Raw genomic sequence first — 24,658 nt, 5'->3', positions numbered from 1 at the left:
TTCATCTAGGGGTCATTAAGGGTTATCATTTATACCAAAATATATATGGAGCAGCATGGGTAACAAGGTTATATTAGGTCCCATCACTTGAAGTTGGCAGATAACAACAACAATAACAAACTGTATGGAGCCTTCATCTAGCTGTGTCAGCTACTGGTTCTAATAGTTGCAACAGGTCGTGAGAGCAGGTCCAACCCAAGATATTTTGGAAGCTGTGGCAAAGGCACAAGATGCCCCCTTCCCCATTTCATGTTCAAAGTCTGACTGGATTAGATGCTGAGTTTTACTTCAACACAAGTGATAGGACATCTTTTGCTGCACTTGAGAGGAGCAGGTTACTTCAGGCCCTCAGCATCTGCTCAGTAAGGCGCTATCTCACACTCCATAATACTGAGTCCAAGAGAGCCTGCTGGCTGTGCTTCTACTGCCTCCACTACTACCTCTGGCTAACTCTGTGTCACAGTATTTGACTGCCTCAGGCAACAGAGAGGACAAAGAAGGAATTTTGTTGCAGTTGCCCTTCACTGTGACTTTTGCTTGCTTCAGGAATTATCTGTGTTGAGATCAAATAATCAAGGGACGTGTGTGGTGTTGAAAAGGGAGGTACTATTTCCCTCTGTCTCCTATTTTCCATTTGCTTTTTCCTACCATTACTTGATGCAGAGCAAATTATAATCAGAAGGGAGACAGACAATTACACAGGCAACCACTTTTTACTGTCTGTTTAATTCTGTGTTGGAGGTACCATAATGAATCGTTGCCATGCCAGTGTCCCTTTCACGGTGCCTCTTAAAATCCTGGCAACAAGCACTGCAATCACAGCAACTAAGGCTTGTTTATTCTGCAAGAGCTGAGTCTTAGGGGTTTCTTTCTATCTGCCAAGGGGGAATTCAATACTCCATTTTTTCCTCGCTCAAAGAATCTATGGCATGTTGTAAGAAGCTGTCATGGTTTGCAATGTTCTTGGAGGTTAATTCTGGGCATTCAAGCCACCAGCCGAACCTTTGTTTCAGGTAGTCACAGCAACGTTCTCAACCTGGACAGCTGCATGTGTTCACCTACTCTGTGAAACATTGTTTTTTCTCAATAACATATCAACAGTTCAAGGTTAATGCTGACATATATGTTTCTTAGGCAGTATTCTGAAGTGTCTTGTGGAGAGAATGGTTCCACTGTCTTCGCTATGGAATCAGATGTTACCCCCCCCCCCCTTTGCAGAAAATTATTAGCAGTGATAGGTGCAGGCTTTTTAATGTCTTCTGGTACATGATGACAACACAGAGGAGCGTGAGGATGTTACTTTACAGTCAAGGGCAGAGCTTTTGATTGGTGAAGCAACCACAAGTTCCAGTGCCCTCCCATTGTTTTGTGATGGAACAGTTACCTTTTCTTCTTCCCTCCTCTTGGTTGAAGTGGCAAAGGGAACAACTATGCCAGTCCCAGTGTGGTGTTGTATTAGTCTTTGGGCATATCAGGTTTGTGTGATTTGGATCTGGAGGATCCATGGCTGCTCCTGATATACTCAGCTTTTTAGCCCTGCAAGGAGAACTTGTAGTCCTGCTTGAGCAGGAGTACCAGAGGGCATCCATAGATGTTGTCCCTCCAGCTGAACAATACATGCCCAAAGACTAATACAGCAAGACTTCCTGAAGCCTATTAACCAGATCTGGGGAAAGTGCAAAATGTCTCCTGAATTTGGCAGTGTTGTCATGCCTATAATTAGGAGTATTTTTGCCCCATTCTCACCTGCACCCCATGTTGGTCATACTTTTGGCATTGGTCCCAAAGTTACATTGTCCTCTGGGACTTCCTGAAGAGCCCAGGAGATCAGTGAAGATTTTGTTGTTGTGTGTCCAGCTCCAGAGATGGTGCTAGATTCTTCTCTACCATCACCACCACATATCCCCCCCATTTCCCACCAACCAGTAAATGATCATGAGGAAGGAGAGGTGCCATAGGTCCTAAAAACATAAAGTGCCTTCAGCAAAGAAGTTCATCTTCTTACCTCTTTGCCCATTTAATTGAGGAGCAGAAATGTTGTAATCCCCTGGAGACTTTTTTTTTTAGTTCCTTGGCCTCACTTAGGCCCCTCTTTAAAAAATTATCCATTTAAAAAAGGAGAAAAAATTGCTAACAACCAGAGGGGTTACCCAACCAGAAGCTGAGTTCCTATTGTTTTGGGGTAGGTTTTTTGTTGTTGCTGCTGCTGTTGTTGCAGTCTGTGGAGGATACCAACGTCCAAGGTTGGCCTTTGGACCTCTAGAGCTTGCCTACCATTACTTAGTTTAGTTATTCAGTTAACAAGATATGTTTATTGTTACATATTTTAAAGTAATTTGTAGTTTTTCCTGAATTTTGAATGATGTGTTATTTTAAGTTTGTTCTTTTAGTGTCCAATTTCTTTCACCATCTCTCTGTGTAAAGTGGTGGATTGTTTAAAGAAAATTAAATGTGAGATTGCTGATTGCACCACTACAATGGCAACCTAGCCTCTAAACAGTATAAGAAGAGCAGGTTGCTTTAATCTAACCCCTCACAAAACCTGCTTGGAGCAGTTTCCTTGTCTCCTGGTATGCTGCAGAGATAGTCCAGCAACTCCTCATTCATTGTCTAGGGAAAAGATAAATCACCTGAAGGGAAACGGCCAGATCTTTGTGATGAAAGGGATGCCTGCTCCTGGTGATATATACCTGAATATGCATTGCCTATATCAAAACAGCAGGAGCAAGAACTGACAAATTAACAGTGAAAACTGGAAAATCTAAGAAGAGACTCAGTACTAGTCTCAGTACACTGAGAGACTTTTCTAACAGGCCTATTGTTGCTGTGATAAGTGCACATTTGTTTCTCATTTGCAGCAAATACCACATATATTTTCTCTCAAGGTTGTTCTTACTGCCCCAGCACTCATATTTTTGTACCTAGGGAAATGCATTTCTTTCCCTCAAATTGCGAATGCAGCCCTCTTAGAATTGCAAAAACATATAAAGTGGTATGAAGAAATCTGGATAAAAGAGAGAGGAGGCTTCTTGAGACGCCCTTTCATTTGTTGAACGCCTAGATAAATCTTTTGAATTCTGTTTCCAAGGGTTTTTTATTCCCATTATTTCTTCTGATTTGTTGTGGTGCATTGCACTTCTGACTTCTTTATTTTAAAAACAAGGGGAGCAATATCAGTACCATCAAAAAGGTTGTTTCTTCTTCAATCTATTTCATCCATGCAATCCATTTTGGCCGAAACCAGAATGAAATAAGTCTGATCTGCACGTATGCGTCACAATTCTATATCAGATGAGATTGTCTTGATTTGTTTGAGTGTGAACAGTCCAGTCCAGAGCAGTTTGACATCCAGAGATTCAGATGTCAAACTAATCAGAGAAAATTCATATGGTGTGTCACCAGAATGACTTTATAAAGAAAATTCCAAGGTGGTGTGGTACTAAGAAGGAGAAAGGTACTCTGCTGGACTTGCTCATTGACAGCTCTAATGTGGAATCTGGATCAAGAATCTCACTAGCATTCCCTGATCATATTATTTATGAAAAAGGATTGTATGAGGTCAATGAATTTTATAGTCAGTTATCTCATTATCTCTTTGCTAAATTTAGATGTTTAGAAGGACATGGTTCAAAGAAATGTGATGAGGGTTCAAGTGATTATTGATTGTCATCTGAGTTTTCTCTTCTAAGTGGGTGATTTTTCATTTCCCACAGGGTTTCTCTTGTTGAGTTGGCTAGTCTTATTTGCCTCCCTTGTTAATTTGTTTATAATGTGCATCTCTGTGTGTTTTAGGCAGTAAAACTGATCTCTGCTCCCACCTCTATGGGCCATCATTGTTGTTAGGTATCTAAGTTACTTTCTCAGAATGATTCATTTTTTTAAAATTCAGTCTCCCTACAGTTCTTCTGTCTGTGTATGTGCAATTTTGTATTCATCTGTCCTGCCAGCAAATAAAATTATTTTATTCATAAAGCATATACATTATTATAGTGCTTGTTTAATTTATATTGCAAACCACAGCAAATATTATTTTAACTGCCAATTTCATTCATATTGATTATGCAAGGGAACCACTAAATTTAATTTCCATTAGATCTCATTAGTTAAACTCAAACATAATCTACAGTTTAACAATGATTATTATGCCCATTGCATCTGATCATTAGTTTAACTCAATCAGTCATGAAGCATCTCCACAATATTAATACATGGCCGTTGGGAGGCAGACAACTTTGCCTTCATCTCTAGTAAGAGTGATAGGGGCCTTTAGTTTGGGATGGTAGTGGCAGCAAACCTATTTCATTGCCAGTGCACTGAGAAAAGGCTCCATCCACCAAAGGAATGTATCAACTGTTTATAGAATGGGGTCATAGAACTCAAATGGGGACAGTATGACTCCAAATGGACAGAATTCAAAGTCTGTAGAATCAGTATCTTGTAGCATCTTTGAGATTAACAGAAAGAAAGAAGTTGGCAGCATGAGCTTTCCTAGACTTCAGTCTACTTCCGAAAGCATCTGAAGAAGTAGACTGAAGTCTATGAAAGCTCATGCTGCCAACGTCTTTCTTTCAGTTATTTTCAAAGGTGCTGTAAGATCTATGTACATACCAAATGGACAGAGAAGGCATGGTCTCCCTTACTTTAGTCTAATATTCTAATAGATAATGCAGTATTCTAGAGACTGCAGTTAGTCCATCATATACATTATTTTAGCATAAGCTTTTGTGCGAACATGAATGGATCATGTGTAAACATCCTTGGCTTTACAAGTGTATCCCATGTTCTTCACAGATTACACTGGAAACTCCTCATTTGTGAAAAAGTGCAGACTATGTGTCAAATGGTACAGAATTACTCCTTCCAATACCAAGACTAGCAATGGCATATGCCAGTCTTGGTGTCATACAAACCTCTTAGAAAGCTCTGACTACTCAGACGTACTTGTAAGAGGTCAAGTTGATGGAAGTAAGAACAAGTCATCTCCCACTGTCAAGAGAGCCCCATTTGAGCCTGAAGATCAGAATCAGATAGCTTTCAGAAACAACAGTAGTACCATGACACAGGCAGTCTCTCAGATGAAAGGTAGGCAGCCTGAGACAGCACAGATAAGTCAGAAAATAGTTCGGAACCACTTTTGGGTGAGAATAGATCTCAGGTTTGCTATTTGCCTTCACTAGGGCAGAAAATTATAGCACCAATAGCTTGCTCTAGCACTTTAATAAGCAATACCCAGTGGTCTTGGCCATGACAGAGACTCAGTGATCTTGTCTAAGTCCTAGCTGCTGGGCAGTGGGAACAGGACTGTTACAGAAGGAACACAGAGTGACGAATCATTGGACAGTAGCTCTCTCAGTCTCCCATCTACCTACACACCCACAAGTCATAGGTAGGCAATGATGGAGAGTATAGGACCCAAAAATACAAGCTCCAGTGCCATCTCAGATCACCAAATGTCTTCATGAAATGGTGGCATTGAATGATGAGATGGTCCTTTTTGTACTTTAGAGTGCTACAATTCTGAACTATGGGTGGTTTTAGGGGAACTGTTGTTGCATGCCTTCAAGTCATTTCTGACTTAGGGAAGCCTCAAGACAAACCTATTGTGGGGATTTCTTGGCAAGATTTGTTCAGATGGGTTTCCTACGACCTCTCTCTCAGGCTGAGAGAACTTGCCTCCTTGAAAGCTAGGAAGTCTGTACCTGACTTATCTTGCTTAGATTTACTTAGCAAATGTGTCTGGAGGGAAAAGTTGATAATGATTTTGGTTTCCCAGTACAGAAGATTGGGAAGTCTGGAATCTGTATTTCTAGATCTTGGTTTGGATGAAGGTTCCAGACCAAAGTGGACTGAATGCAACTGGATTAAAATTGCTGAATTGGACTACAGTCCAAATCATGATTCTCACACACAGCTCTATTATCTATTCCATGCAGGATATCACACTGTTGTTACAAATAATACAGCATAATTATAGTGTTCTTTTTGTGTTGTGCTGGCTACCATGTTTCTCCAGAATGCCATAGAACAGTGGTATTCTGGGAAATAATGGCAACCAGCTGCGACTGTGAGAAAATCTACTCCATAAAGAGATAAAAGACATTTTTTAAAAATGGGGAGAAGACCATTACACCATCAATTGTAAATCCTCTGAAGCAGTGATTCTCAGCCTTAGGTCCTCTTGATGCTTTAGACATCAACTCCCAGAATTAGACTTCAACTCCCAGAAGTCCAAACCTAGTATGAGCAGTGTTCAGGAATTCTGGTAGTTGAAGTTCAAAACATCTAGAGGAACAAAGTGTGTGAATCACTGTAAAAGACTTTGAATGTATCTCGTAATGCTTGTAATTGCTCCCACTATTGGAATGGGATAGACTTTCCCCTTCCCAAATTTGAGCTCAAAGTTCACAGTGGACACTTTTTGGCACCACATTAGAATATGTAGAAAATTCTTGAAGGAATTGAGTCATTCTTATGACATAATGCCCTATTACATAATTCCCAGAATATATGTCTAAGTGTAAACTATTCATCAGACAAGGGGCCACTGTGTTCTACTTGACAGTTCTCTGCTACTACTAATTCTGCAGCATGGACCGATGATCATGTAAAAACATAGTTGGGGCTACTAAGAAATTCCAACATGAGTAAAACCACACACAGAGCTAGTTGCATGTGATGGGTATGAGCAATGAATTAGAGTTGTTACCATTTTTTTACCAGCTCTACTCCTATCGCTACAATTTTATTTTGATCCTAGAAAAAGCTCCAGCTGCCAAAATCATGTGTGTTGTACTGCTGTTGAACACACATTAGGAAAACCAATAAAAAGTTGGCTGTCTTACCAACCTTTATCTGGACTAGACAAGTGTGTAGTGTGAACCTGCTAGCCAGTGATGTAGTATTTTTTAAATCTGATTTATATCCCACCTTTCTCCCAAAACACCAGTCAAGGAAGCTCAAAACCAGATTGCAAAGGAGAGACACAGAAAATAAAGTAAGGTACAAATAATACATCACATTTAAGAGACATAACCATGTTAGTCTGGAATATCTGCATGCAGAGGGATCTTGTAGCACCTCTGAAAACCAACTGTGAAAAAGAACTGATGGTATAAGGTTTTGCAGACTTGGCATATTTATTCCTGCCATTTTGCTAGCATCTGTGGCTTGCATCTTTAGAGAAGATTCATTCTCTGAAGATGCCAGCCACAGATGCTGGCGAAACGTCATGAATAAACTCCTCGAGAACATGGCCGCATAGCCCGAAAAACTCACAAAAAACTATGGATAGCGGCCATGAAAGCCTTCGACTTCACATATCAAGCAAAGGCTGCATCATTCTATCCATTTCTTTGGTGGTGTTCTTCCTTCACACAAAAAGACTCATTTGCAAGAGTGTTTGCAGTTCTAATGGAAAGCTAAGCTGCTGCATTTGATCTAGCTCCATCTTTGTTGGGAAAGTTCAATGTGTCTTACAGACTGAATCTCTGCATCTAGAGATAAGCAGTCGCTGAGGAAAATGGAGCTTACTCTCAGATAACTACACATAGTATTTTGGGGGAGGGAGTACCCACAAATTGTCATGATAAGCTTCTGCACATCCATATTTACTGCTGTAGCAGTGCTGCTAGCCAATTCTTATTCTTTAAATGGCTGCAGGATCTAGCCAGGAAATTCTTGTTTTGGCTGCAAGAAAGAGCTATTTGTGTTCTGAATTGTGGTAGAAACTTGAGGGGGGGGAAACCCAACCAAATATGTCTGAAACCATTCTGGAACTTTGGAGGAAAAATACTCTTTGTTGTTTCTTGGAAAATGACCTTGAATGCAGTAAAAGAAAAAGACACATTTTTATAACTTGCTATGTTATTATATACCCTTTGGTATGAAAAGTAAACAAAATCTTAAAAAGTGACTCACACATTTCTTGGCTGGATGGACCTTCTAAAGTTGATTTCTCTGCCATATTGTAGACCCATAAAAGATGGATTTTAAAAGCTGTTCTTTCAGCCCTTTCTTTCCTGGAGATTCACCTTCAGCTGCCAAATGTGTTCTATTTTTAGTGACAAGAAGTCACCAATTCCCTCTTCCAAAAACAATGTGTGTAGGTGTATGTATGTGTACACACACATTACACACACACACATCCATCTCTGATCAGAACCATCCAACCCTCACATGATCTGAATTTCTATGCTTCCAAATACTAAGATGATACTTTTTTAAAGTGAAGTCTGAAAGTCAGAGGCCATCTGGTACAACTCCTTTCCCAGGCTCCGCACCATCCATTGTGCAGTTGTAAAGAATTAATTTTCATAAGACAAACCAGATGGTCTTAGCTAGTGAGCTCTACTACATCTTGGAGCAAAAACAACCTTTACACTCCACCTGCCCCTTACATTCCAGGTAATTTTCAAATGAGAGTAATGCTTTATACAGGTATTATTAGCCCCAGCAAGGCTGCGTGAACTGGCATTGCCTTCATCTTGTAAATCAAGATGTCTTCACACATCACCACAGAGGCAAAGATATGATGAACAAGTTTCTTCTAACACAAGAAAGAATGGGAGCAGAATGTGTATCTCTCCCTCAAATTAAGATGAGTTGGAAAAAATGTTCTCTGGACTACAGCTCCCAAAATCTCTGAAAGCATTGCTGTAGTCCAAAGAATTATTTTCACAAGCTCTAGGCAAGTCTTTACCAGAGTAGATTCCTGAGCACCTTTTCATTCAGGATAAGGTACTTGTTTCTTCTCCGTCAAGTCAACTCTTCCATTGCTTCTTAAATATGTATGGAGTGTTCTAAGTGAGCTTGCAAGGAATTGTGGAGAATATCTATGATATTGGTTTCTACAGTCATCATCAGTCTAAAACCAATATGGTTTCTATCTTAGGATGTTATGTTTATTAAACATGTAAGGCTAAATTAGACTTTAAACACCATAGATATCACTCAATAAGCTGTTATGTGAGACAATACATAAAAATAGCCATTTTCTCCCTATTCTGATATACAGCTAATCTCTCTTGGAACTTGAAATTTACAAGTATGTGTATATTACAAATAGGTTTAAAGGCCCCTCAACTGCTTTTCTATTACAAATCCTTGATAAGATCTTAATAATTAACCTATTGAATAAGATTTTAAAAGCTTGATACTTTCTTCCCCCGAGTAACTTGATCTCCCTGTTGCCATCAGATGACATCTGGGATTCATCTTATCTTTTCTCCTTGCTCACTGATTAATTGAAATGCATTGGAATAGGATTTAAATATGACAGACCTGTATTGCCATTATGAATAAGAGTGGGGGTACCAAAGAGGTCACAGTGGAAAGGTTTCTGTGTATATGTGGGCAAGAGCCATTTATGTCATCAGGATATGGTGTTTCAAACACAAATACCAAAATTCTGTTTTCACATTCAAAGGAAGACTTTTGTGCAATTAGGGATTTACTGACCATCTGTAACAGTGCAGTGGACCTAAATACCCTAGAGGCATCAGATCCCATCTGATGTTGGAAGCTAAGCAGGGGCAACCCTTGTTAGTAACTGGATGGGAGTGGAGACTGCCAATGAATACCAGGTGGGCTATGGCCTGTTACAGACTGCCAGAATAAAGCTGCTTCGGGTCTCTTTGGAGGTATGCTGTTTAAATGATGCATGCTTCCTAAGAATCCGGAAGCTGCACCAAAGCTGCACTCCAGTGCTTAGGAATGGAGTGTGGCTTTGGCGCGACCTCCAGACTTTTAGGACCCATGCATCATTTAAATAGCATACCTCCAAAGAGACCCGAAGCAGCTTTATTTTGGCAGTCTGTAACAGGCCTATATTTCAGAGGAAGGAACTGGTGAAACCACCTCGGAGCATTCCTTGCCTAAGAAAATCCTATTAAATTCATGGGATCACCATAAGCAGACAGGCAGCTTGAAGGCATATGTACACACATACAATGGGCTCTGGACCCATCTCCTGCTCTTGAGTAGGAAAGTGGAGCCACCATTTGTATCTATACCGCCATCACCCACTAATTCACCCCATATGACTCAGTAACTTAGGCAGCTCAGAAATAAGTATCACTGATTTCAGTTGGACTTAACTCCTTGTAACTGCATCTAGGATGGATTGCAACCTGAAAAATAGTGACTCTGTATGCAGACATTTAACCTTTTACCATTTAATTGTCCCCTCCTGCTTCCTCCTTCCCTCCAAAATTGTGAAAACCTGCCTTTGTCACAAATGTTATTTCTGGGGGGGGGGGGGGGGCAGCAAACAACATTGATCTATCTCTCCTGGGAGAGCCAGTATAATTTGAGCATTGGACAATGACTCTGGAGACCAGGATTTGAATCTCCACTAAGTTACACTCTCTCATCCCCAGAGGAAAGCAAAGGCAAAACCCCTTCTGAACATAGCCAAGAAAATCCAATGATAAGGTTACCTTGGGGTCACCCTAGGTCAAAAGGCACACAAGAACTTGAAGCTACACAACAACAACATCAACAGCCTTCCTCGGTTTACCTACTGATGTATTTATCCGTGAAAGAAAAAGCTAGGTAACGATCGACTGAAAAGGGAAAATTGGAATAGCTACATTTCCTTTTTACTTTCTGACATCCCAGGTGAAGCTGGGATAAACTACTGATTTAACCCTGGACCTTCTAGCAGGATGCATCAGTTATGTATGTGCATTGAGCAATTTATTTATTTATATATTTATTTATGTATTTTAAAAAGAGGGGAAACAGGGGAAAGAAAAGAAATTAGAGCCTGTGATTGTGGTTGAGAGAAAAATTGCCCATTGGAAACTAAAATTACAAGAGTGAGGCACTGAAACTTTGGGCCCCAAACCCACAAGCTATCCACTTACAGAAAAGTGTAATAGTTTGTGTAGAATGAAATCAATTTTTTTTAAAAAAAAGAAGTATCCCTTATGGAATGAGCATGCAACAAAATCCTGCACTAGTGATTATAGCTGACAACGTATTTCAGCAGTGTTTTCTATACACACAATAATGTTATAATTATCTTGCAACTTCCCACAATAACTTTTTGTGAGGTTGTAGTTGTTGTTCCTGTTTAGTTTTGCATTGGCCAGTTTCCAATCAAGACACTAAAGCTGGAAGGTGGTGAGTTAACCAAATCCCCCAATGACTCTACATCTCAGATACCACTGAAATCTTAGTTTTCCAGTTCCAATCCCAGTACTTTATTTAATTTACAATAGTACTAAGCCATCATATGACCAATGTATCTGGATATTATACATCTTTTAAAAATCACTATAAAATACACAATTGAAATTAAAAAATAAATAAAATTAGACATAGCTTTTTGTTTTGTAAGTACTTGGATTAAAAAAATGTAGAGTCAGTGCCACGTTGGGGAGAACATTTTACAACCATGTGATATCACAGAGAAAAGGATCTTTAGTAGCTGCCAACCAGATCTCACTTGACCAGGGAAGGTCTTCTTAAGAAGACCTCAAGGCCTGGGCAGATAGATGTGGGGAAAGTACTTGGTCTAAAACATTAACACTCAAGTCCATTTTTAGGGCAGTGTAACCATCCAAAGCTAACTCTGAATAGAAAGAACAGCTAAGTTTGATATAACAAATGTCTACATTTAGGTAGTTCTACTTCCTTTTAAGCCTGGATTTCTTTTCCACAGTCACCTTAGATATTTATTTGCATTGATAACTGAACTTCCAGTGCATTTTGAACATGAAAGTCTTCTAGGGCTTGAATGCAACTATTAATCTGAACTAGAATAAACCAGCGGAAATCAGTGGGAACTTGGTACATCAACACCTCAAATTCTCTTGATTCAATGAGTCTACTCTGGGGTTACAGAAACCTTGAATTTGTAGCAGGCGAGGGACCAGAACTCTCTGACAGAACAGACTAGGTATGTACTTCTCTGAACTACAAATTCCAAGATTCCACAGGACAGAGTCATGACACTTAAAGTGGTATCAAACTGTTTTATTCCTGCATTGTGGCAGATTTCAGAGACCTTATCTGCACTGGCCAGGATACTTCAGGAGCAGTTCAGACTATCCTGGCATTGCAGCTGCTCCATTCTGCTCTTTTAGCTTCACCTCCATTTCTGCACCATGGTGGATGTCTGCACAGGTGTCCCGCTGGGCCTTCCAGTGCATCCACTACTATCGCAAGTCACTCCCTTTTGAGGTCAGAAGAAGACACCCAGCAATATTGGGTTTCTCCCATACCAGTGGCAGATGTGTTGGGTGGCCCAATGGGATGCCTATGTAGACAACTGCCAAGCCATGGAAACAGAGTGCTCCAGATCTTAGTGGGAGATCTACTGCTATTCTTCACTGTACACTTTTTTCCTGGAAGATCTGGAACAAGTATTTTCCAGTTCATATTAACCTTGTTATTCCCTAAGCTCTGGTGCTGGGTGTGCCAGTCATCATCTGCACTGTCCACAACAGAACCAGGGTTTGGGCCATGCATCATACAAACAGAATGACATCAGAAGTTGGAAAATGGGCCTTTTCATCCATGCAGACAAGGGCAAGATTTCTTCAGGGTTCAACCAGCCCTGCCCCCGAACAGAGTGAGTCAGTGGCCTCTAGCAGTACATTTGGGTGTTGTGAAGGGACAGCCAGAGAGAGCGAATGATGGAATTTTCTGCCTCTTGGGTCAAAGTTAACTCATCTGGCTCTGGTTACTATGACATTTTTACTTGGATGACTGAGAGACATTATTTCAACCTCTACCTTGAGCAGCAAAATGTCTTGATCCAGACCTGCTTGGTCTGAGGCACAGAACCCAGCAAAGGCCCAGCCATGTCTAGCTTGCTTTTCATTTAGAATGGCAAAATACGGGCAAAACATTGAAGTGCCTGCAAGACCTCTGAATGAGCTGGCAGTATCCTGTGGCCCTGCACTTGGCTACACAGCATGTCTTATAAAGCAGATAAATAGCAGTCCTTGTGCCGGACTTTCTGAAGATTTTAAATCTAGCTTGAACAATGTATGTTTGTGCTGGCCCTTCACACTAGAGATTGAAATTCACTCATTCCTGCCTCGCGGCCAGTGCCGTAAGTATGCTTGTACACTTTTCTGAGTGCTTATATTTATCCTTCAAACAGCTTCAAGTTTCACAGGAAACTTCTCTAAACACATGCCTGACTATTTAAATCTGTGCTATTATTTTAATCATGGAAATCAAAGGCATGTAGTATTTTACTTTTGGGCCTGATCACCCGCAGCGTCCTGAGAAACTGCTAGGTTGACTGTGCCTTATTTTATTCTCTTAGTTTAAAAAACAAAAACGGTTCAAAACAATCCCACTGAACTGTGAGCAAAGCAAAACTGAGAACTCTGTATATATCTGTATGTTTTATTGGACCTTTTGTCTTTATAAAAATAAATCAGTACAAGCCGAAGGTTTAGTAGGCTGAGCCAAGCCAGAACCAAACAAGAGATCTAGCTTGGCTCTGGGACTGCTTGAATAGGCCAAGCTATTAAGCCAGGCTCCATACCCTCATGGAATGAAAAAAGCAGAAATTTGGGGAGGGAGTTACACTTGCTTTAGCACTTTCTCAGACTGTTTACATGCAGCAGCCAGTCATACCAGATCAAACTGATCTGGGCCTCAGATCACATGTGGCTTTCACAGTGAGTTGGCACATGATTTCTAAGAGCAAGGTTTGGGACCAAAATGTTCTGATTCAGCTAAGAAGTAACACCGGCTTCAGTTGCTTCCAAAATGAGCAGCACGAGGGTAATGTAATGTCATAAAGGCGGGGTACAGACGGGCAGGGGAAGACGTCTTGGAGGTGTATTCTGCTGAATACGGAGCCTCCAGACCGCCCGCCCCGGGGGCGTGGCTAAGGTGTATGGGGCTTCCACACGGGGGGCAGTGAAGACGCCTCACCTGGGGCCGTTTCTGACCCGCAGTTTCCATACCGCCGCCTCGGAGGACGCTGCAAAGAGAGAGGCAGCTTCCTCACGGGCGGCCAAAAACGGGGCTTTTTTTTTCTTTTGCCGGCTGGCGGATGCGCAGCTGTGCAGCTGCGGCGCTCAGCACCGGCGGCAGAAAGCCTATGTGCACATTTAAAGCGCCCAAGCCCCTTTAAAACTTTTTCCCTCGCCCTGCCCAAGAACAATGGTGGTCTCCTGCCAGCTGGTGATCAGCTGGTGTTGGCATCCTTGTCCGCTTGCACGTTGCCAATGTCACCAGCATCATGGATGCCTCCTCTCCTTTGGTCCCCGCGCTCTTGCTGAATCTGCAATGCACAGCCACAGCTGTCACCGCTGCCACCGCTGTCCCCCTGCCATCCCCCATCACCTCCCTTGTACATATGTAAATATTTAAAGTTTTAGGGGTTTTTTATTGTTAGGTGAAAATGGCACAGGAATGTGTGTAGGGGTTCACTTTAAATTCCAAACTTTCCCCAATTCTAGCAGCGCATGCGTACATGTTGCTCTAGGGTTAGGGTTAGGGTTACGGTTAGGGTTAGGGTTACGAGCATTAAAATAGAGTGCAGCTGTGCTGCAGCTTCCACATCTGCATGGCATCTGACGCTCTAATTAGAGCCTCAGTGCAAACTGCGCATGTTCCAGGGCCCCGACTCATTATGCGACGCAGCTGACTCGGAGCTTTTAAATGGGCAACTTAAATTAGCAGCGTAGCAATTCTGGCGTACCGGTGCAGCAGCTTACAGATGGAGCTGCGCAGCTGTGCAGTATATAGAAAAGAAGCGGGGAAAAGCAGCACCTTTTTGATGCCGCTTCTTCCCACTTGGGGTGTGCGGGTGGCGTGTTCATGGCGGCATTCAGGTAAGGGCCGTCTGAAGGCTATACCTTCATGACATCATGAACACACCCCTTTTTGCCCGTCTGTAACCCACCAAAGTTACTTTTGTGCTTTAGCAACATGGCTTCTTTCCACACTGCCTGAGTAATAATCATATCACCTGGACCCACAGAAGGAACTACAGTGTAGTTTTTTTCTCATGTCAACAACATAACCCTCCAGAAACTGGAAGAGAGGAGCTGATTGTCGGCTCTTCTTGCATGGACTTAGGACTTGTCTACACAGGCCAAATAAAATGGTCTACCTTGATTTCAGTGAAAACTGTCCACACAACATACAAGGCAATTTGGGCCAAGTCTGGGCCTTTCCAGCACTTCAGGGTTTTAATCCGGGGGGGCGGGGAGTAGCAATTACTCCAGATTTTAGTGAAGAATCCAGATATTCATGTATCTGGATACCACTCCACAGCAATGTTGGTGTGGGGCTGGGGGCAAGAAGAGTATTAGATGGGTGGGTCTGGTTGGGTCTGGTAAACCTGGTGTGTGTCACCATGCTTTATGTTCAGCTGTGATATCAAGGATGAGAGGATAGATCAGCTATACCCTCCCTCTCCCTTCCCCCGCACCAGTGACTGAGTAAAGAGATCAGATGAAAGGATGAGGGACTGAGATAATCAGATGAAAGGGGTGAGTGGATACAGAGATCAGAGGAAAGGGAGTGAGAAGTGAAAGCAAATGTAGGTATGCAGCTCTCTGAGTGAAGGAGTGACTGAATGAGGCAGTGATTCCCTCCATTAGTCATTTGTTCACAGTTCAGAACACTGTACGCACACACACTGTTTCCTCTTATTGCTGTATTCAAAACCATTGTAAACAAAAACATACTAAAATGCTAAAAGTTAAAAACTGTACAATTACAAACATGCCCTTTAAAAGCCCTTTCTTCAAAAACCTTCCATGCTAAAACCTTGTCAGATTGTCACCAGCCAACAGGTTGTCATCTGCCATCAGTTGTTACCTGCCAACAGGAGGACATCCAGGAGGGAACCATTTTAGCCTCCTTAGGGAGGGAGTGTTACAGACTAGGGGCAACCACTGCAAAGGCTCTATCTCATGTACCCATCAAGCCATACTTGGAAAGAAGGTGGGAATGAAATGGGGATTCTCATGAAGCTCTTGTAATGCAAGGAGGTTCATACAAATATATAAGCCTATCAGACTTTATGAGTTATGACTAGTACTTTGGATCTAGTGCCTTATGAAGTCCTCCAATCTGCCAAACACTAGGGCTAGCAATAGTGCTCTGTGAGAGCAAAGTGGGATACTGAAATGAAGAGAAAAAGGTCTATATAGCTGCTGAAGGTGTGATGTATGGGGTGGGGAGCCATAGCCGTTGAGTAGAGCAGGAATCTCTGGCCATACCACAAGCATCACTAGCAACCAGCCTGTTGGCATAGGTCATGGGCAGCTTAAGTCTAGTGGGGTCAAGCAAGACAGCTGATATTAGAAACAACTGTTACTTGCTAGTGGCTAACCACAGGATGATTTTAATATAACCCATAAATAAGAAAATAACAAGCTTTATGCAAAAATATAAAATAAAAATCATAACTGTTAGGCCCTAGGGACACAAGGAGATTATTTTCAGTTGCCAGTGAAGAAGGCAAGAGCAAGAAGTTTAAACTGATTTATGGCTAAATTGCAGGAAGCAATTTTAAACCATGAAAATGTTGAAAGGTTGAACTAATTGCCAGAGGAGTTAATAGCTCTTGTTTTAAAGATGAGATAGGTAAATGACTCTGAAATTCTCAGTGTTTTTGTAGCTGTGGTTGTAATGCTGTATGTATGTGAGTGTATGGGGAGTACATCATATTGCGCCTAGTTGAATTTACTCCTGAGTAAATTGTTTGGGACTGTCATTGTTTGGGACTGTAAGAATGCTATCACAGCTTTGAAGATATTGGCAGTCAAGCATTGCATTCGCTGACAGTCCATCTGGAAAAAACCACAACAATAATGGGTGTATTTGAACCTTGACCAAATTAAATTGTTTTTTAAGCAGTTCTATAGGGGAGGTAGTGTTTAAGGCTACTGCAAATCTTTAGATTTTCTCTTTTATAAGATATCCAGCAGAAATATCTGGGTGGTCCCTATTAGCATTAACCACTAACTAAACCATTTAATTACATATATTTACCTCAAATTCAAGAATTTAAGTTTGCACCCAAAACTTCTCTGAAATCTCCCCTGCAAAATTAATAAGGGTTTTTATAAAAGCATTAAAGGCATTTTAGAGAATCAGAGGAGTTTCTGATTCTGTGGATTGTAGAGTCTCTGCTTGCATTAGTCGTGTTGTAGTAATACAAATATACACAGCATTTTTCTGGCTCATGTTGCTTCCCTGGCTGATTTAGGTCATTTTGGAAAGAAATGCTAGCAAAGAATGCTTAAATAAACAAACACTTGAATCAAGCAATTTTCTTGATTCTTCCCCCTCCCCTTTCCTCCTTTTCAAAGCAAAAATAAAAGTTGGCTATATGTGTGTTTCTTGGTTGTCAGAAGAAATGCTGAACAACAGGCAGTTATGTGAGAGCAGCAAATTTATTTCTTGTGCTGAAACACATGGTGTTGATGTATTTCACTCTTCTTCCAGTTACCCCCTCAATAACAGCTGAAAAATCTCTAGTGGAACTGGCATGGTATATTCTGACTTCTTTACCTTTGGAAGGAGATAGATGTTTGGGTTTTCTTTTTTCCTTCCTTCAGGATATTAAAATCACTTCGAAAGAGGGATCTGTTATTTGCACCAATCCCAAGTTTGTCTCTGGTAAATAGGTTTCCCAAGTTTTTGTTTGTTTGTTTGTTTGTTTGTTTGTTTGTTGCAGTGTTTCTGAAACCTGTAAAATGTTTTCATCTGGTTTTAAATAAGTGGAACAAAAGTGATATTTATGCTGCATGTGAAGGGGAAGCAATGACTCTCCCAACCCCTTTTCAACTATCTTAAAACATCTGTCCACTTTTCAGCCTAGATTTAAGTATGTTGTTGTTGTTGTTCTTGTTGCCTTCAAGTCATTTCATGAGGTTTTCTTGCCAAGATTTGTCCACAGATGGTTTGCCATTGCTGCCCCCTGAGGCTGAGAGCATGTGACTTGCCCAAAGACATCCAGTGAGTTTTATGGCAAAGCTGGAAATCGAACCCTGGTCTCTAGAGTTGTAGTCCAGCATTCAAACCACTACATCACACTGGCTATATATTACATTAGATTAACCACTAATGGGAAATATAATCATCTGCCTGACCTTTTCCTCTTTTTTTCTCAGGATTGTCCTCCAGAAGCAGGCGATTTTCGTACCCAGCAATGTTCGGCACACAATGATGTCAAGTACCAGGGACAATTTTACGAATGGCTCCCTGTCTCTAATGATCCTGACAACCCATGTTCATTGAAGTGCCAAGCCAAAGACACAAGTCTTGTTGTGGAACTGGCACCTAAAGTCTTGGACGGGACCCGATGTTACACCGAATCACTAGATATGTGCATTAGCGGCTTGTGCCAGGTAAGGAGAGTATTAAGTTGTCGTTCTCTTTCTCTTTATTTTGTTATTTTGTGTTTTCAGCTCAGAGTTTGGAAATGTTACTCTTCCAAGCTCTATTGTGTCTTTTATGCCATCTTTTACCCTTATTACCTCTTTTGTGGTTTCTGTACCTCCAAATGCCATTAAAGTGTGCATTCATTTCACTTATATCTTTATTTCTGCAGTCTGCGTATCAGATCAGAGATGGTGATATTTAATTATATTCTTTAAGTAATGCGGGCTTAAATCCAACTATGTGGTGATTGTGTATCTGACATCACTATTGTATCTGAAAAACTGGACACAGTAGGCACAGTCTGAGATTTTGAAAGTATACAAAATGTCTTCATTTAGTCTAGTGAGTTGATAGAACACTGCAAAAAACTGGAGCTTCTTGCATTCCTGAGAGCAGAAAGAACATCTACACAGTGGAATTGCCTTTACAATTATGCTTTTCTTGGGTGAAGGGAATCTCCTGTTGTTACTAGGATCTGTATCAGGGTTGGACAAAGTGTGGCCTAAGGGACCACATTAGGGTTGTCATGTGTCTTCCATTTGAGAGCTGGAAATCTTTTCCTTCTATATAGACTGAACAAAATGCCCCAACCATGTATTTTGGGCTGTGGGCCCTTCATAAAGACAGAATTGTGCACACTGCATTATTTATGATTGGACAGTATGTATATTTTGAGCTTTTTGACACTTCTCATTCTTCAGAACACAAACTTTAGACAGTGCTCAGAGAATGAGACAGTTCCGCAATTCCCCCCCCCCCCCCCCCGAAACTGTGAGTTCTGTAAGTGCCCTGTAAAACTCCACTGCAATTCTCCAGTGTTACTTGTTTTTGAAATTTCAGTCTGGCATATCCAAAGCACAGCTCCACTGTGATGGGGCAACAACATCACAAGCTGTATTGGATACATATGTCAGGTCAATAAAATGATCAACACTTACCAAGGCAAAGCTTTTATATAAATTATTTGCAGAGGCTTTATTCCAGGGGGGAAATGCCAATGGTCATTTCGAAGGTGGACACTTAATGGGAGCTTTGGGTGCCTATCTGTCCCTCCCTGACCAGATGCTGAGTGCTTACCAAGAAAGTGATGAAAAAAAACTATCCTTTAAAAGAGTGCTTCTTTCTTTTTCTCATTCACTTGCACCACTATCACAAATGTTGTACCTGCAGCAAAATGGGCCCTGATTTTTTTCCACATAATGCTTTCTTTAGAATCATGCATACCCTGCAGCTGTCCCGATTTGGCAGGGACCATATTGATTAATCTGTTATCTCAAGTTTTCAGCTGCTTTTAAAATGACCCAATCTCTCCTCTGACTTCCCCCTCTTTGTCCTCTGCACTTCTGCAATCAGAGTTTGACAGTGGAAAAGGATGCCCTGGACAGCAGTGCACTCTCTTTGGAGACCTTTAAATAGAGCTTGGATGAGCATCTTTCAGGAATGCTTTAGTTGTATTTTCCTGCATAGGAGGGCCCCTTACAGCCCCTTCCAAATGTAAGGGTTCATCTACACTGTAGAAATAATGCATTTTGACAACAGTTTAACTGCCATGGCTGCATCCTACAAAGTCCTGGGATTTGTAGTTTTGTGAAGCATCAGCACTCTTTGGCAGAGAAGGCTAAAGACCTTGTAAAACTATAAATTCAAGGTTTCCATAGGATGGAGCTACAGCGCTTAATGTGATATCAAATTGCATTGTTTCTACAGTATAGATGGACCCTAAGATTCTTTGATTGTATTATTCTACAAGTTCACAGTGAAAAATTAGTTTGTAACTCACCACTGGAGAGAGGAAAGGGGAGAGAATCTTGCCTTTCTCAGTGATCTCAAGAAAAAGGCAACTGCTGGAGCCTCTCCTAGCTAAGAGCGTCTTCCTCATTAATGTCTTCCATCTTGACCACACTCTGATATTGAATGGCCATACGTATCCAAGTTTTTATTTATGAAATATTAGAGGGCATGACATAATGGATCCTGTGTTCCAGAGACACTTTGGGGGGGGGGGGGGATAAGTATCTCTGCAACTGGAATTACATCATGATGTAGCAGTATTCCACAGAAGACCAGTAGCTGCCAATTTTCACCTCTGTTGCTGTAAATTAAAGAAGATGCTATTTTAAAGGTAGTTCTGCTGCCATTAATTTTGTAAGTAAACGCCTATACCAGAAACTTCTTCTTACACCATTACCAAAATGATCCCTTCCATTAATTTATATAATGAAGATGGGGATTACCTAAATGAAGAACCACTCTAGCTCAGCTGAGACCTGGGGTGAAGCAAATGGCAAAAAGTTCTGCGCCGGGACTGCACCACCACCGTTCACCCCAGGACTGCAGCAGCCACATGCGCCCAGCCCTGATTTAGGCCACCCCTGCGGTTCTGAACCAAAAAAGGGTTCCTTTTTGAGCCACCTCTAGGATGAGGCATGCCCAGGACAGCTTCTGGCTGCATTCAAGACATGCATCACCTGAACAACATAGGCCAATGACTACCCTTTTTGACCATCTGTTTGAGGCCCTACATAATCAGTTTGATTAGATTTACCTAGTTGTAGTGTAATTTAGCTTTGGAAAATCTTATTCCAAAAAGGTTTGTCAGATTCCTATAGGACCACTGCGTATTACATAGCACCGTAAAAACATTGATACATAGTAAATTCCAGCATGATCTCCCAAAACCCACTTGTCGGTAAACTGCAGTCGACATAGGCCCATTCCCCGTTATGAAAAAGCAGCTGGCTAATGTCCCCTGCCCCATGAGTGATCTTCAAAGAGACAGGCAGAAAGAAAAAGCCCCCATCATAAATCCCCCTTGTACTGGAAATCACTCACAGATAGAATCATAGAATCATAGAATTATAGAGTTGGAAGAGACCACTAGGGCCATCCAGTCCAACCCCCTGCCATGCAGGAAATCCAAATCAAAGCATCCCTGACAGATGGCCATCCAGCCTCTGTTTAAAGACCTCCAAGGAAGGAGACTCTATCACCCTCCGAGGGAGTGCATTCCACTGTCGAACAGCCCTTACTGTCAGGAAGTTCCTCCTAATGTTCAGGTGGAATCTCTTTTCCTGTAGCTTGCATCCATTGTTCCTGGTCCTGTTTTCTGGAGCAGCAGAAAACAAGCTTGCTCCCTCTTCAATATGACATCCTTTCAAATATTTAAACAGGGCTATCATATCACCTCTTAACCTTCTTTTCTCCAGGCTAAACATCCCCAGCTCCCTAAGTCGTTCCTCATAGGGCATGGTTTCCAGACCCTTCACCATTTTTGTCGCCCTCCTTTGGACACGCTCCAGTTTCTCAATGTCCTTTCTGAATTGTGGTGCCCAGAACTGGACACAATATTCTAGGTGGGGCCTGACCAGAGCAGAATACAGTGGCACTATTACTTCTCTTGATCTAGACACTATACTTCTATTGATGCAGCCTAAAATAGCATTGGCCTTTTTAGCTGCCGCATCACACTGTTCACTCATGTTCAACTTGTGGTCTACTTGGACTCCTAGATCCCTTTCACCCGTAGTTTCATTCAGCCAGGTGTCACCCATCCTATATCTGTGCATTTTATTTTTCCGCCCTAAGTGCAATACCTTACATTTCTCTGTGTTGAATTTCATTTTGTTAGCTTTGGCCCAGCTTTCTAGTCTATTCAGGTCATTTTGAATCTTGATCCTGTCCTCTGGGGTATTAGCTATTCCCCCTAATTTGGTGTCATCTGCAAATTTGATAAGTATGCTCCCAATTCTGTCATCCAGGTCATTGATAAAGATGTTGAATAGCACTGGGCCCAGGACAGAGCCCTGTGGGACCCCACTGGTCACTTCTCTCCAGGATGAAAAGGAGCCATTGTTGAGCACCCTTTGGGTTCGGCCGGTCAACCAATTACAGATCCATTTAACAGTTCCTTTGTCTAGCCCACATTTTACAAGCTTGTTTGCAAGTATGTCATGGGAAACCTTGTCAAAGGCCTTAGTGAAATCAAGATATACTATATCCACAGCATTCCCTTCATCTACCAAGCTGGTAATTTTATCAAAGAAAGAGATTAGGTTTGTCTGGCATGACTTGTTTCTCTGAAACCCATGTTGACTTTTTGTGATTATGGCATTGCCTTCTAGATGTTCACAGACTCTCTGTTTAATGATCTGCTCCAGAATCTTTCCTAGTACTGATGTTAGACTAATTGGACAATAATTGTTGGGATCCTCTTTTTTCCCCTTTTTGAAGATGGGGACAACGTTTGCCCTTCGCCAGTCTGCTGGGATCTCTCCTGTTCTCCAGGAGTTTTCAAAGATTATTGCCAATGGCTCCGATATTACATTTGCCAGTTCTTTTAATACCCTTGGATGGAGTTCATCTGGTCCCGGAGACTTAAATTCATTTAGATTAATAAGGTGTTCCTCTACTATCTCTTTACTTATTCTGTGCTGAAATTCCCCTATTCTGTCCTCTGTTCCATTTTCCTCAGGTTGAGCACCCTTTGCCTTTTCTGAGAGGACTGAGGCAAAGAAGGTGTTGAGTAATTCTGCCTTTTCTCTGTCTTCTGTTAGCATTTTGCCATCTTCTCCACGCAGTGGCCCTACTGTTTCCTTCTTCTGCCTTTTGCTGCGGACATATCCAAAAAAGCCCTTTTTGTTGTCTTTAACCTCTCTAGCAAGCCTGAGTTCATTCTGCGCTTTAGCTTTTCTGACTTTACCCCTACACATGCCTGCTATTTCTTTGAATTCCTTTTTCGTGATTTCCCCTTTTTTCCATTTCTTATACATGTTCCGTTTCAAACTCAGCTCAGTTGAAAGTTCCTTAGTCATCCATCCTGGTTTCTTGAGACACCTCCCGTTTTTCTTTCTCACTGGAACTGTTTGAAATTGTGCCTTCAGTATCTCCCTTTTGAGAAACTCCCATCCATCCTGAACTCCTTTATCTTTTAGTATTTCTGACCATGGAATCGCCCTCAATACTTCTCTAAGTTTACTGAAATCCGCTCTCCTAAAGTCTAGGATGCGTGTCTGACTATGCCTGGCTTCTCCTTTCCACTGTATTACAAACTCCAAGAGAACATGGTCACTTCCACCTAATGATCCCACTACTTGCACCCCATTAACCAAGTCATCCTTGTTGGTTAGGATCAGATCTAAAATAGCTGACCCCCTTGTTGCCTCTTCCACCTTTTGGACCATGAAATTGTCTTCCAGGCAAGTGAGGAATTTGCTAGGCCTTGAGGATTTTGCTGAGTTTGACTTCCAACAAATATCAGGATAGGTGAAGTCGCCCATCACTACTACATCTCTCTTTTCTGACTGTGTGGTCATCTGTTCTAGAAAGATATCATCCAATTCCTCAGTCTGACTTGGGGGTCTGTAGTAGACTCCCACCGTAACATCCTTGTTGTTTCCCTCCCCTTTGATTCTTATCCAGATGCTCTCCACCTGGCTTCCAGGATTGATGTCCTGGATCTCTTCACTGGTATAAATATCTCTGACATATAGTGCTATTCCTCCACCTTTCCTGTTTGGCCTATTTCTCTTAATAAGGTTATACCCCTCTATTTCCACATTCCAATCATGAGACTCATCCCACCAGGTTTCAGTGATGCCTATTATATCATATTTGCTTTGTTGTACTAGGAGTTCGAGTTCATCCTGCTTATTTCCCATGCTCTGTGCATTAGTGTAGAGACATTGCAGACCATGGTTCCATGGCTGCCTGTGCAAGTTTTTTTGCCTCCCACTGTTGGGTCCTTGCACTGTTTGCCTTGTTTCCTCTATGTCAGTTTGACTATTTTCGCCATCCCTTTCGCCTTCCTTAATATTGTCTCCCTTCCCCTCGGAACTCAGTTTAAAGCTCTCCTGATCAAGTTCTTGAGACTGTTGGCAAAAAATTTCTTCCAACTGGCGTGAGATGCAACCCGTCTGTTGCAAGAAGTCCCTCCGCATGGAACCGCAGCCCATGATCGAAGAATCCAAATCCTTCTCGGCGGCACCATCTGCGAAGCCAGTTGTTCACATCTGCTATTTTCCTCTCCCTTCCTGGACCATGCCCTTCAACTGGCAGAAGAGACGAGATGACAACCTGTACATCCATTCCTTTCAGCTTCCTACCAAGCGCCTCATAATCCCTTTTGATGTTCTGAAAGCTGGGGGATGAGACATCAGGTAGCTCTTCCTAATCAACAGAGGAATCATCTGAAGAGAAACCAGACACCTGCCAAAAGCTGCCTACTGATAAGGCACTTTCACAGTCCCGTTGTTGCTGCTGTTATTTTTGTGTTGTTCAAGTCATT

The 24,658-nt window shown here is 41.7% G+C and overlaps 1 protein-coding gene across 3 annotated transcripts in view; it reads left to right on the top strand.

Annotated features, from left to right (window-relative positions):
* The window catches only part of ADAMTSL1 (ADAMTS like 1), a 443,438-nt gene that overhangs the window by 195,712 nt on the left and 223,068 nt on the right, over window positions 1-24,658 (top strand). For all 3 annotated transcript variants that reach the window (XM_089489382.1, XM_089489388.1, XM_089489374.1), the window contains exon 4: window positions 18,105-18,341. In XM_089489382.1, coding sequence (XP_089345508.1) covers window positions 18,105-18,341 — 237 coding nt within the window. The remainder of the gene's footprint in view (window positions 1-18,104; window positions 18,342-24,658) is intronic.

This window comes from Sceloporus occidentalis, unplaced genomic scaffold (genome assembly GCF_023333645.1).
Source record: "Sceloporus occidentalis isolate IW3139 unplaced genomic scaffold, rSceOcc1.0.p SCAF_1, whole genome shotgun sequence".
NCBI lineage: Eukaryota > Metazoa > Chordata > Lepidosauria > Squamata > Phrynosomatidae > Sceloporus > Sceloporus occidentalis.
The sequence above is the reverse complement of the archived record's forward strand: the minus strand, read 5'-3'. Positions and strand labels throughout refer to the sequence as shown.